The sequence below is a fragment of the Cricetulus griseus genome, assembly GCF_003668045.3.
Source record: "Cricetulus griseus strain 17A/GY chromosome 1 unlocalized genomic scaffold, alternate assembly CriGri-PICRH-1.0 chr1_0, whole genome shotgun sequence".
Classification (NCBI taxonomy): domain Eukaryota; kingdom Metazoa; phylum Chordata; class Mammalia; order Rodentia; family Cricetidae; genus Cricetulus; species Cricetulus griseus.
Genome location: NW_023276806.1, coordinates 93,081,450 through 93,095,001, shown reverse-complemented (window position 1 = coordinate 93,095,001; position 13,552 = coordinate 93,081,450). Strand labels below are relative to the sequence as shown.

General features: G+C 34.7%; 1 protein-coding gene across 4 annotated transcripts in view; it reads left to right on the top strand.

The window, feature by feature from the left end:
• The window catches only part of Tsc22d2 (TSC22 domain family member 2), a 47,094-nt gene extending 33,929 nt beyond the window's left edge, over positions 1-13,165 (top strand). For 2 of the 4 annotated variants that reach the window (XR_003480349.2, XR_003480352.2), the window contains 2 exons: positions 10,338-10,389; positions 11,446-11,528. Coding sequence is in view for 2 of the 4 variants with exons in the window: in XM_027391651.2 (XP_027247452.1) it covers positions 10,338-10,389; positions 11,446-11,706 (313 nt within the window). In the remaining 2 variants the exon portion in view is untranslated. Of the gene's footprint in view, positions 1-10,337; positions 10,390-11,445 lie in introns of all 4 variants that reach the window. The other 2 variants (XM_027391651.2, XM_027391652.2) reach the window with 1 other exon arrangement.
• Positions 13,166-13,552: the final 387 nt, after the last annotated feature.

The following is a 13,552-nucleotide window of genomic DNA, read 5'->3' as shown; positions in this document are numbered from 1 at the left end:
TGACAATTCCTAAGCTAATGTTAGATGAATATAGCTATTTCCGGAAGATTATTTTTATGCCCCACTATTGATTAAAAATGTATTCTGTCCATGGTTTGTAAAGTGGAACACAAATCTTAAGTTTTACATTTTGTTTTTATTTCTCCAGACACTCTTTTCTGCCATGGTTTTTCTCTTTGTATTCATTTTCACAGATTTATACCATGAAAACTCCCCCATGACCCTTAAGTAATGAAAAAAAAAAATGCTGCAATTTCAATTTCTTCTTAATTAAGGGAAAAAAATGTTGTTAACCTGTTAAAGGGAGATTGATCTCTACTCTAAAATGCCTGGCTCTGGATGTTTTTTCCTTTCCTAACCCAGCTGAAATCTTTAACCCCTTAGGTGTTTCTGACATTAAAATTTTTATTATTAGGCTTATGCTATTTTAATTAAAATTTGTACCTACGTAGAAATGTAAAAATCAAAGTATGTAGGTTTTGTTGGGGTTTTGCTTTTAAGGTTTACTGATATTCTTAGAATCCAGCTGATCACCAACTTCTATCCCAGAAAACTAAAGGATTTTTTTTTTTTAGAATTTAGAATATGAGTATATAGAACTGCTCTCCAATTGATTCCTTTTCAGCATAATTCAGTTATTTCAAGTTTTATCTGCTATTATGGGCTGTTGAAAGATTTAAAATCCTTTATCCTTTTTTCACTACTAGGTACCAGTAAGTGTAGGCAATTGTCAGTCATATGCTCTTATCTTCGTCTCCAGTAAATAAATTTAAGTGCTCAGCACTATAGTATCAACTTTTTATTTTGATTTAAGGCCTGTGGTGTGTATCAGTCACTCCTCAGTATTATATCATCAGATTACCTAATTGCTGCTGTGCAAAAAGTAAAATGAAATGTCTTTCAAGAAAGCCTTTTTTAAATGTAAGCACTCCAGCATTAGTAAAAATGGCACTCTTCTCCTACTCCTTTCTCACACCCTTCCTTGTTTTAATCTGACTCAGAAGGAAGAAATAATCTTTTAAGTCTTGTCAAATCTTACCTAATGTTAGTGAGATAAGTAGCAAGTAGAGGGCTGGGGAAGTGGTAGGGTACTTGATAGAGGTCTGAGCTTAGTACTTGCCGTGGCATACAGCTGGCATGATGGTGATTGCCATGAATCCCAGCACCTAGGAGGTGGAGGCAGGAGGATTGGGAATTCAAAGCCATCCTCAATTATATGTTGAAAGAAAGGAAATGGGGTTGGGAAGTAAGTTAGTGAAAAACATCATTCATCTTGAGTAGAAAACCCATGTTCTTGTAATATTAAATTATCTAACTTCAAGTAATAGAATATTAACACTGGTTTGGATGCAGTAATAAAGTTTTCTAGACAAAATTCACATACAGTCTATTTTCAGCATTTTAATAGAAAATCGTGTAGTTCTAATAGTTGTTTCATTTATTTATTTTGTGTATGGATGCACGTGTGCTGTGGTACACCTGTAGAGGTCAGAGAACAATTTGTAGGAGTTGATTCTGCCCTTGCACCTGCTGGGCTAGAGCAGCTTCACAGAAGAACTATGTCAGAATTTTACTGACAGATACTACAATGACCCCTATACACAGCCCCACCCTCTGGTATATATAGAAAAGGAGAGGGATACAGAGATAGAGAAAGAAGATACTGTTAATCCTGGTTTTATCTTCTTCACAATTCAGCTATTGTGTTTTTATAGTGTAAGTTGGTAGACTGTACAAATAGTGCTAGCAATGGGAAGCAGTATTCTATTTAGGTTTGATTCTCCCTAAATTAAAGCTCAAAGTTTTGCAAATCACAGATAACACAGTAAGTTCTGTTTCATAGAGTTAATAAAATGCCTTATTCTGGACCAGCAAGATGGCTCAGTGGGTATTCAGTTTCATCCCTATAACCTACTTAGTGGGTGGAGATTCTCAGAAGTTGTCTTCTACCTCCATATGCATGCTATAGCACATGTATTTCTGCACTCATAAAGAATAATATTAAATAAAATTCTATAAATGCCCAGTTTTCAGTCAGCAAGATAACAATGGCTCAGGGGATAAGGGTGCTGCTGCCAAAACTAAGAACCTAAGTTCAGTTCCTGGAAACCACATGTCAGAAGGAGGGAACCTACTTTGCTCAAGTTGTCCTCTGACCACCAATGTATAGGAGTCATAGCATGTGCACACACACACACACACACACACACACACACACACACACACACACTTTTTTTTTTAAGTGAAAAAGTAAAACAGTCCTATTTTGCAGGTGAAATAACCCCTGGAGATGGTGGAGTCAGTACCTCCTTCTTTCCTTCCCCCTTATCCTGTTTCCCCCAGTTAGTTTTCCTGCAGCCATTGGCTCATGTCTTGAGTTTATGCTATACAGGGAAATAAATTCTTAAGTCATATTGGAATGTGTTTTTCCTATATTTTCCAACATATAGTGAAACTAGCCTTCTGTCTCTGTTTTTATTTGCCTACCTTTCCAAACAACCAACGTCTGTGTGTGTGTGTGTGTGTGTGTGTGTGTGTGTGTGTGTGTGTGTGTGTTTATTTGGTGACTTTGTATACATACACAAGCAGATACAAGATATATTACTCCTTTGTGTAAGTGATACTATATTTTTACACACAATAAGTCTTTAGTTTTAAAGGTGTTCTCTATATTGTCCTCTCCTCGGTAAATAGAAAGGGCACTCCCATCCCAGAGATGTGTACTGTTCAGTTAAATGCATGGCTATGCCATGAGAAAAACTGTCTTCATGTTAGGTCTTTTTAGAGATGCATGCCATTAAATCATGCATGCTATGTTTAACCAGTTTTCCATTGGTAGAAGCCTTGCTGTTAAAGCAGTGCTGTAGTGGCTGGAGAGGTGGCTTAGTGGTTAAGAGCACTTGCTGCTCTTTCAGAGCACCCTTGTTTTTGATTCCCAGAACCCACATGGCAGCTTACAACATCTGTAATAGTTTCAGGGATCTGTCACCCTCTTCGGACCTCCATGGCTACTACACTCACATGGGGCACAGACACACATTCAGACAAAATACCATATGCATTAAAGTAAATAAAATTTCAAAAAAAAATAAATAAAACAGTGCTATAATGAGTAACCTTGTAAATACGGTATTCTGTGAGTGTGTGCATGAGAGATAAATTCTCAGATTTAGGATTACTGGTTCAAAGAGTGAATGAATAAGGAAAAGGAGAAACTGGGAAGTCTGAATGAAATATGTTATTATAGTATTATGTATTTGTTATTTGTATTATGATTAAAATGTTGATTTTTTTCATATCTTCTGTTTTGGGGGTTTTGTTGTTTTGTTTTGTTTGGGGGACAAAGTCTCACTGTGTAGACCAGACTTTTTAAATGTCATATGAGCTGTCAGTATGAATTCTGCTGGTTTTCTAGTAGGCTCAGAATCTTTCAGATTTCTAAGAGTACTTTATATATATAGGAAAATTGTAGAAGACTTTTTGCTTTTCTATATTTTCAAAATAATTAGACCTTTCTCATTTTTAAAGATATTCTAAATGAGTGATTTTGAACACACTAATACAAATTACATGGTTGACTTTAGACAAAGTGGGTCTAAGTTAGGAAAGGAACATTGAATTTATTGCATACTTTGTTTTGTTTTGTTTTTCGAAACAGGGTTTGTCTGTGGCTTTGGAGGCTGTCCTGGCACTCGCTCTGGAGACCAGGCTGCCCTCTAACTCACAGAGATCCGCCTGCCTCTGCTTCCTGAGTGCTGGAATTAAAGGTGTGCGCCACCAATGGCCAGCCTTAACATAAAAAATTTTACATCAACACACATGCATATGAGTAGAGAGAGGACTCATGAACTCATCAACAGTATCTCCCATGGATAATCTTCTGTGACTGTACTTAACAGTATCTAAACTAGGACCCTGACATGGGTGCATAAAATCCATATTTTCCTTGCCTCCTTTGAAACATTTGTTTTGCTGGCCAGGAATTTGACCTAAAATTAGCTGATGAATTTTCCAGAAAAGTTCAAGGGATTGGTGAACAAGATTTTCATAAAAAAATGCTAATCTTTGCATAAATATTTACCTCAGTTTTTAGTAGTTCACTATGCACAGTTTTTACACCTTTGTTAACTCTAGTTCCTTGAAAAAATAATAACTCGTAAGTCTTGTAATAGCTTTGTGCCTGCTTTCTCAAAATAAATAATAGCTATAAAAATCATTTATTGTGATCCAGGAATGGGAGCACATGCTTGTAATCCCAGTATTTAATAAGACTAGGGGAAGAGAGGATCATAAGTTTGAAGTCAGACTGTCTCTAAACCCCCTGACCCATTACTTATTTTAGGTTACTACTATGAGAATTCTCTATTGAGCATTTTTCTGGGAGTTCTTCTAATCATTAAATTAAGCATAGTATTTGTTTTATATTAGTATAATTTATGGTCAGTTGCCAGAATATGAATGCTTAGTTTAATTTGCCCCCTACCCCCAGTGAGTGAGTGAGTGAGTGGTGCATGCATGCGTGCGTGCGTGTTGTGCGTGGTGTGCGTGGTGTGTGTGTGTGTGTGTGTGTGTGTGTGTGTGTGTGTGTGTGTGTGTTTTCCTAGGGATAGAACCGAGGACTTCACATAGGCTAAGCAAGCACTATAATGTCTTAGCCATAATACTTTCTTCTTAACCCAGAAATTTAGATTTGCATTTGCCTGGAGATTAGTTCTAGGTGAATTTTATTTCTTTGGACACCTTTCAGGGAAGAATTAACTGTTAAACTGTGTATTTTAGGCCCCTGTGAGCTGGAGAAATAGTCTTCTCCTGGTAGAACACACCAGTGATTATCTGTCACCAAATAGCTTTGAAAACATAACATCCAAGTAAAACCATATGGACTAAGCAAGTTGTACTTAGAGTATGTGTGTGTGTATGCATGTGTGTAACAACAGCTAATTTTTAAAAGACCATGATTTAAAAGACCATGGTGGCTCTTACCTTTAACCTCAGCACTCAGGAGGCAGAGGCAGGTGAATCTTGAATTGAGGCCAACCTGATCTACAGAGTGAATTCCAGGACAGCCAGGGCTACACAGAGAAACCCTGTCTTGGAAAAACAACAAGAAAAATAAAATAAATAAAAAGGAGACCATGAATTTGAAAGTCAACAAGGAGGGGTGGAGGATAAAGGAGGCTTTGGAAGGAAGGAAGGGAAGAGGGAAATGGTATAACTATAATCTCAAGAAATAATTATTGGTTTAGATTGGTAGGTTTTTTTTAAGTATATTTAACCTTCAGTCTTGCTGAACTGTAGGTTAATTAAATTTACTCTTTCAAAATCAGCAAATTACAATTGTATTTTCTGTCTTAAAAAAATAACTATGCATTTCTTAGAAAACAGGTAAAATGCTACCTGAGATTAAATTAATGTTTTGGTGATAATGCTACTATTATATCTCTCCTATTAAGAAATGGTAGGAATAAAGTTGGTATAAAGAAAATACATGACTTACTGTAAAGCAACATACGACTTCTGAGTGGTATAGGCTTAGCTCCTAACAAAGGTAGCTTCCTACTTATCATGATTGATGAGGAGTCACTTTTACCTGATTGGCAGAAAAAATCTTGGGCACAAAGAATCAGAATGGCCAACTCAAAGTAATTAACTCTAATTACAGAAGATTTGATTTTGTAATTTCAGGAATTCCTTTACTATATTTGTCACTGTGAATGTGACTCCACAGAAAATTTTAAGGATCTTTGAGTAAAATCAAGGTAACTTTTGTATTTATAGATACATAGAATTTTAATGTTAATTCTGACAGACCAGAACATTTTAGTTCCTAGCAAATATGCAAACTATGCTGGCTGTCCAAAGATCACTGAGCAAATGCCCTTTCTAAGAAGTTGCCTCCCTTATTCTGAGAGTGGAACTACTTCTGGGAATATGCTAGATAAGATAAATAACATGTTACACTGTTTAATCTTTGGATCCATGTTCACAGTTTCACAGCTAACATTTGGTGCTTATTTAAGGCACTCTTTAACATATACAGCTCAGGATTTATTTAGGTCACTATGGAAAGGTGCTTTTCACAGCCTTTCTCATAAGAAGAAAAGTCATGTATTGACATTAGATCTAGGTTTGAATTCTACCATCATAAGTTACCTGGCTGGCCTTAGTTTCCTCATTTATAGAATGAGGGTGTTGTCCAGGCTTATTGATAATTACAGGCCTGCTGTAAAATAAATTGTTACAAATTATTCTTTCCTCTGCTTTATCATTTTGTTCACTGCATTTACATATAAAAAAAGACCAGAGACTGAATAGTAAAACTACGTCCACTTGGAGAAATACATTTGCATTGCTTTTATTGTTTCTGTTCGTATTTTAGACAGGTAACTAACTATTCCGTGCCAATCTGCTTTATTATAGATAAAGCAAAAGTTACTTCTCGTGACATTTGAAAAAGTGAAATCAAGCTAGATGACCTTGTCTTCACTGATTTCACTTGTAAAGTTCAGGTTCTTTCCCTTCTTATCTTGTCAGTGAAGCTACAAGTTCTTGATCATGACTGCTTGCTAAAGAATAAGGACATCTGGGAAGAAAAGCAGCTGGTAGGAGCCAGCTGGGGTGAATTATAATGACATGAAAAGCCACACTACCTATTGTAGCATGGTTACTTTTAAGTGACTCCTGCTTTTGCCTTGACTGCAACTATAATTAGCTTTATTGGAACATTAAATTCAGGGCTAAGCATGTTTCTTGGTAATTTTTACCTTTCCACAGTCCTGTATTTTTGTTCATTGCCTCTGTCTAGAACTTTCAGCTTTTTGATAAATGCTAATCAAGATATTTTTTCCCTAAAAGACTTTGTCCATAATTAAAAAATATCCTTTGGCTTTATTTTGCACTTCTAGTTTATAATAATAACTTAAGCAAGAAGATTTTGAGCTCTTAATTTTCTGGCAATAATTATAGCACTTGGCTTAAACAGACTTACTTCGGTTTGAGTGTGTGTGTATACACATGCACCACTACCTAATCTAAAACACATGGTTTATTCTTACATTGCATTTATTCAGATACTACATTTAAGGGTACATAATTGTATAATGGGTAGATAAACTATATGAACAAATTGTGAAAAAAGGACAGCTCCTCAAAATTTGAAACTGACTAAACATCAAAATATGATATGGTGGATATAGTAATAAAAAAGAAATCAAAGTATAAATCAACATTAGATGAAGAAAAGTTGAAGGGAGAAATAGTCTGCTTCATGGATCGGTCATAATTTTAAGGAAGGTGAATCTCTGAACTGAACACCACAGAAAACATTAACTTCTTTGGAACTGTACTTAAGACAACAGTATTAGTATCTTCATTAAAATCTGACTGTTTAAACAGTGGTTTCCAAAACCTAAGTTTCTGTCAGAATCATTTGGAGGAATTATTAATATATATTAACTGTCCTCATTCTGGGAGCATCTAATAATTCAGTAGTTATAGGGCAGGTCCAGATATATCCATTTCTAGCAAGTTCCCAGGTTGTGTTCATGCATATGGTTAAAAGAAACTTCACTTTGAAAACTAGTTTATCTGAATTCAAAGAATTGTAATGGCTTCCTAAATACAAGCCATTAGTTGTTTAAAATCAAATTACTGTCATCTCTAATTACTGTCAGAATGCATTTGAGCTCTTATGTGTCAGTCACTATTTACTTCTCTAGATAATGGAACATCCCTCAGTAGGCTTAATCTAATAGAGTTAACCATAGTAGTATTAGTAAAAAAAAAAAAAAAAAAAAAAAAAAAAAACATTACCTTGCATTGATCATTCAGTGTGCCAGGAACTATGCCATTTAATCCTCAGAGGATTAGGACACAAAATGCTTGTTTGAGCTGGGAAGGAATGAATGAATGAAGAAAGAAAGAAAGAAAGAAAGAAAGAAAGAAAGAAAGAAAGAAAGAAGGTCTATAAACACTTTCTACACCATTTAAAATTAAAAGTATGTGTATTGCAGGACCAGAGTAGGGATAGAATAATTGACTTTACTCTAGGACAGCAAAAGATTACCACAAAAGAGATGGCCCTGAGCGCCATAAAGGACAAGTGAAGGCCACATGAATTGAAACTACAGATATCTCCACCTGGGGGAGCAGTTTCTGCAAAGCCAAGGGAAAAATGTGACAGATTACAAATATTACATAAGGCCAAAATACATTTAAAAAAAAAAAAAGGATAAGAAACCATCTACAGCAAAGGTCAAAGTCATGAAGAAAAACAACACTGGGGAGCCAGAGGCCAGCCCTGTAGTCCACATAGTTTCTGGCCAGCCAGGGTTACCCTGTATTAAAAAAAAAAAAAAAAAAAAAAAAAAAGAATTAGGGTTTTGATTGGGGTTTTGTTTGTTTTTGTTTATTCTTTCTCCTGTAATTTTCATTCACTGTAAGCCAGTGGTTCTCAAAACAGGGTCAGGCAGCAGAATCATTTTCTGCATACTAGTTTGAGAATAGTATAATTGGTATTGAATTGTTGAATATTATTAAAATAGTAGTAATTGTATCTATGACTGATCTAATTCTGTCAGAGTACTACACACAACAGAATTGAAATGTTAGTACCTAACGGAATACTTTTCTTTAACATACTTTTATACCTTGTGAATCCATATCTTCTTCTGTTGCTGCAAAGAGATCAGTGTCAGCAAAAGTGTTAGGTCAGCATTTAAAGTGTAGCATGCTCATTAATCATTAGCTGTAGTAATAATGACTTGGAAACTTATTAACTATTTTTAATTAACAAGAAAAGAAAGTAAAAAAACTCCTTTCATAATTTTTAAACTGAAATGTATTATAGTTGATACTTTAAAGCACTCTGTTTAAACCACATGTATCAAAGGAATAGGATGTATTCACACCATGAAATGACTTAAAAATAACTCTTTCTTGCTAGAAGTTAATAATACAGAAACTATAAACTAGAATTCTCAAGCAAATACTAGTCAAAGTGCCTGTCATCATCTTTATTTGTAGTGATGTTTTTATTATTATTTTACACTAAAGCCTTATAGATATATATAGTTGGTCAGTAATTTAGTTACATGTAACCATACTTTGTACATAGCCCTAGCGTATAGACAGTTTTGAGATCTTAAGTTTACAGAGCCCTTTCATCGAGCAAAAAGTTAAAAGTACACTATAACCAATGTTATTAGTGCTCAAATAGACAGCATTTTCTGTGTGTTGGCTACAAGTACAAAGGGTTAGAAGTGACAAGTCCAGTGAAGCTTAGATACTGACCCCATTCATTTTACATATTTGAAACTATGGTACAGGAACATTAAATGAATGAGTGAGAAGCAGAACCTGGCATGATAGCCAGACCCACATGGATTATAATCTAAAAGGCACAACTACATGGAAAAGAGTGTTTCTAAGCCTCAACCTGGCATAATACTAACAGTCCATAACATTCAAAGTAAAGTAGTTTTTAGCTACTGTAAATACCAAATTCTTCTCAGGTATAGTATACTCTGTAAATAGTACTTAGTACTATTCAAAAATTATGAGACTATTTTTGTGTTGATTCAAGAAAGTAACAGATTTTCTTTTACAAGACTAGTTTAAAACAAAAGCTTTCTGTCTTTCAAAAATTTATTAAAATACCAACAAGATTGTATAGGTTCTTGCTACTTTTACTATCTAAAAGATGGGTGAATATAAACCATACAGAAAATTAATCTTCTGTGTCATTACATAAATACCCAGGTAGTATTTGAACTTGTGATGTGTATGTACTTAGTAGCTAGACAACTTTGAATAATTTTCGAGAAAAACACATGCTTTCTTAGGTGAATTTTGCCAGCAAGTAAACTATAATCAAAGTACATGCATAGGTCTATCAGAATGTTGAGTTTCATTTTAACCAGCTCATCCAAAATCCTCTGAATTCTTTTTAGAAGCCCTTCCTACACAGTTAAAAACCAAATGTTAAAATAGAAAATTGATAGAAAAAGTCATCATCTGAATTTTAATGTATTAAGACCACCAAAGACAAAACTCCTAATTAAAATTGGGAGTAATTTTAAAGTGGCATATATGTGTCATAGGTAAATGATAATTATTGAAACTGTAAGGGATTTTAGAAGTCAGCTATGTACCCAAAATCTTCACGTAAAAAATTAAACTTCTGAATACTGAATTGCAAAAATATACTTGATAAGTTATTCTTAAATTGTCACACTTGATACCAGGTAAAGCACAAATGTCTTTTACATTATTTTAAGATTTGGAAGAATGGTTAAATTTTTAAGGATAATTTAATGAAATATTCTAATTTTTTCCAGTGCATCTGGGGGCGGTGTTGTAGCCATTGACAACAAAATAGAACAAGCAATGGTAAGTAGGTTCACAGTTGTCCTTTCACTTCACTGTTGGTCAGACTGACTGTTGGGATCGTCTCAAATCCAGATAACAAAAACATAATTTCTTTTTTTTTTTTATTCAAATTAGGAACAAGCTTGCTTCAGATGTCAATCCCTTCTCCCTCTCCCTCTCCTCCCCCCCCAACATCCCACCTGCCCCTAGTCATCCCCCCTCTGCTCCCCAGGCAGGGTAAGGCCCTCAAAGGGGGCTCCCCAAAGTTTACCACATCATCTTGGGCCAGGCCTAGGCCTTACCCCATGTGTCCAGGTCAAGAGAGCATCCCTTCAGAAGGGATGGGCTCTCAAAATCCCTTCTTTTTTTTTTTTTTTTAAGACCTTACATATTTAATACAGTGCGTTACCTCTGTACAAATGGAAAAAAAATAAGTTCAACATTTCTAGACCAATATGGCTGTTAATTTTTGTACAATGCCAACTCAACACAGTAAAAAACATAATTTCTTTAAGTCAGAAATTACCTTCTTTGATGTCAAGATTTAGAAGCTGATAGAACACTGAAAATTTCTAGTCCACATGTACTAATTGAGTGAATAGTCAGTCCTCCATTTGATCACATCATACTTTGTGTGTCACCATTGGAACAGAAGCATACATAATTCAATACAGTATGTGTTCATCAGAAAAACATCAGCCTTTGGTCCACTTAAAGTGGGGGCTTGGGGGCACTTCTGTCTCTAAAATAGCCCTGTGACTAGTTTTTTTAGCAAGCAGCTTTCCATTGGAATATGATCCTCTGCTGTCTATCCAACATCTTAAAATGTTCTTTCTAAGCTTTGGGAGGAAAGAACATTTGCTATACGAGTTGGGAAAGATACTTTTCCCACCCCAACTCCCACAGGCCCAGTCAAGATACAGTAGAAACATTGAAAGCATGAGGAGAAAATTGCTTTAAAAAAAAATATATAAAAGCCATTTATTATTTATAAGGCACCCAGACAGTCTAGAACTAAGTAAAGTAATTCTTTGTTTCTCATAACTCTTTTGACTTTCCTGATTTTGTTTTTCACAGGATCTGGTGAAAAGCCATTTGATGTATGCAGTAAGAGAAGAAGTGGAAGTTCTAAAGGAGCAAATAAAAGAATTAGTGGAAAGAAACTCTTTACTTGAACGAGAAAATGCACTGTTAAAATCTCTTTCAAACAATGATCAGTTGTCCCAACTCCCAGCCCAACAGGCCAATCCTGGTAGCACTTCTCAACAACAAGCAATGATAGCACAGCCTCCTCAGCCAACGCAACCTCCACAGCAGCCGAATGTTTCCTCAGCATAAAGCTTTCTTAAGCCTCATTAAGGAAAAACCGAAAGCAATCTTTCCTTGTGTGCCACTGGTGTTCTATCCACTTTATAGAAAGCAAGTAGCCATGCTTCGGCTGTGTGCTTGGCCTTTTCAGTATTAGACAATCGTTCTACAGGAGCTTTCCCTCTCTAAGATGTCATGCAGCACTGTTGATGTCCACTTCTATGTCATCAGTACATGAGGAGAATAATAGACGGGGTTTATTAAAGCAAGCAGAGTCTACATTCTACATGTGCGCATGAGTGGGATCTTTAAAATTTTTGGTGGCTCTTCCATGTTTCTTATCACCCATGGATTCACCTTGAGCCTTCCTGTCACATAAATAACAGTTCATCTAAAGAGCCACTTTTCTTTCAATATCAATAACATTTGCCTACGTAAGTTTTCATTTATTTTGTGTTTTATTTATTACAGGGCTGCTATTTTCATAATGTACATGAACAATGTCACAGAACTTTTTTAATTTTTTGAATAATTATAAGTATCAGTAAAGGAATTGAAAGACAGGATTACATTTAATAAATAAAACGTTTAGGCAATAATTGAACAAAAGAATCCTGGCACATTTCTAACACTAATGGCAATTTACCGTTGGTATTTATTTTCAATAGTAAAGATCCAGCTTGAATGTAAATTTTGTATAGTGTAAGTATGAAAAACACAGTGCACCTGTACAGGTAGTCACCAGTTATTGTGATATAATAAATAATTGGGCTATTTTCATGAAGAAAACTTTGTTCATTTGTTTCTACTTTCTAATAGAAATTGCCACGATTCCTCTGCTTTTCAACATTTCGTATGACTTTTTTTTTTTTTTTTTTTTTTTTTTGGGTGGGAATAAAAAAAGCTGTGAAATTGTTCAACCTACTTTGTAACCAAAGAAGCAAAGCTGTGTAATGGAGTTTTGTTTTGTTTTATAATGCACATTCTTTATGTATTTTTATTTAGTGTTTTCTTGGTCACAATTTTCTTTGCTGTCTAGCATGATCTGCATGGCCTGTAATCTTTGAACCACTTTCGTACCTCATGTTTTTATCCAGCACTCTTATTGTACTGTGTACTAGTCTGTGAACAATGTCAAATAAAAAGAACCAACAGGTCGTATGGTGGAGCTGAGCTAGTGTACAATGCACCAGTTGTACAAAAACAAAAATGAAGTGAGCCATCTTTTGTTCATTTAAAATGGTGTTTTGAATTTCATATGCAGAAAACGTTTTGTTACATTGCAAATTTTAATGTATTTAATAAATGCAACATGCAGATTAAGTGCAGTGTATACTGAGTATTTAAATTAAAATGTACATTTCATAAATACAGTTTCAAGAGAAAGCATCATTTTGTGTATACTAACACATTAAGTGTATGTCAGAAATTGATGTAAAAATATATATTTTAACACATTTTCTGAAATTAAACTACAGTTTTGTTCAAATATTTGGCTCTATATGTGTTCAGAATTTGACTAGATTTGTATTTTCACGGTTTAAAATAATTTCTTAAGTGAAAACCCATGATGTTATTAATGACAATGATAGTTCTTAAATTTTCAAAGTAAAATAATTTAAAGAACACAAGAATGGTGAGCAATATTTGTACTCAATATTCATATTATGTTAACAATATAAATAGGAAATCCTCGTCTACCAAAACTTTTACTTGAATTCAGAAAGGTGCCTGTAGAAATGAACATGTCCTGTATTGGTAGCCTACTAGCTCATTCAGTCTTATTGAGAAACAGTGGTTAACTCTCCATCTTAGAAGAGGTTAAATGTTCTTTATTTATTTGAATCATTCTAGCCTCAAACAAAAGTCAAAATTG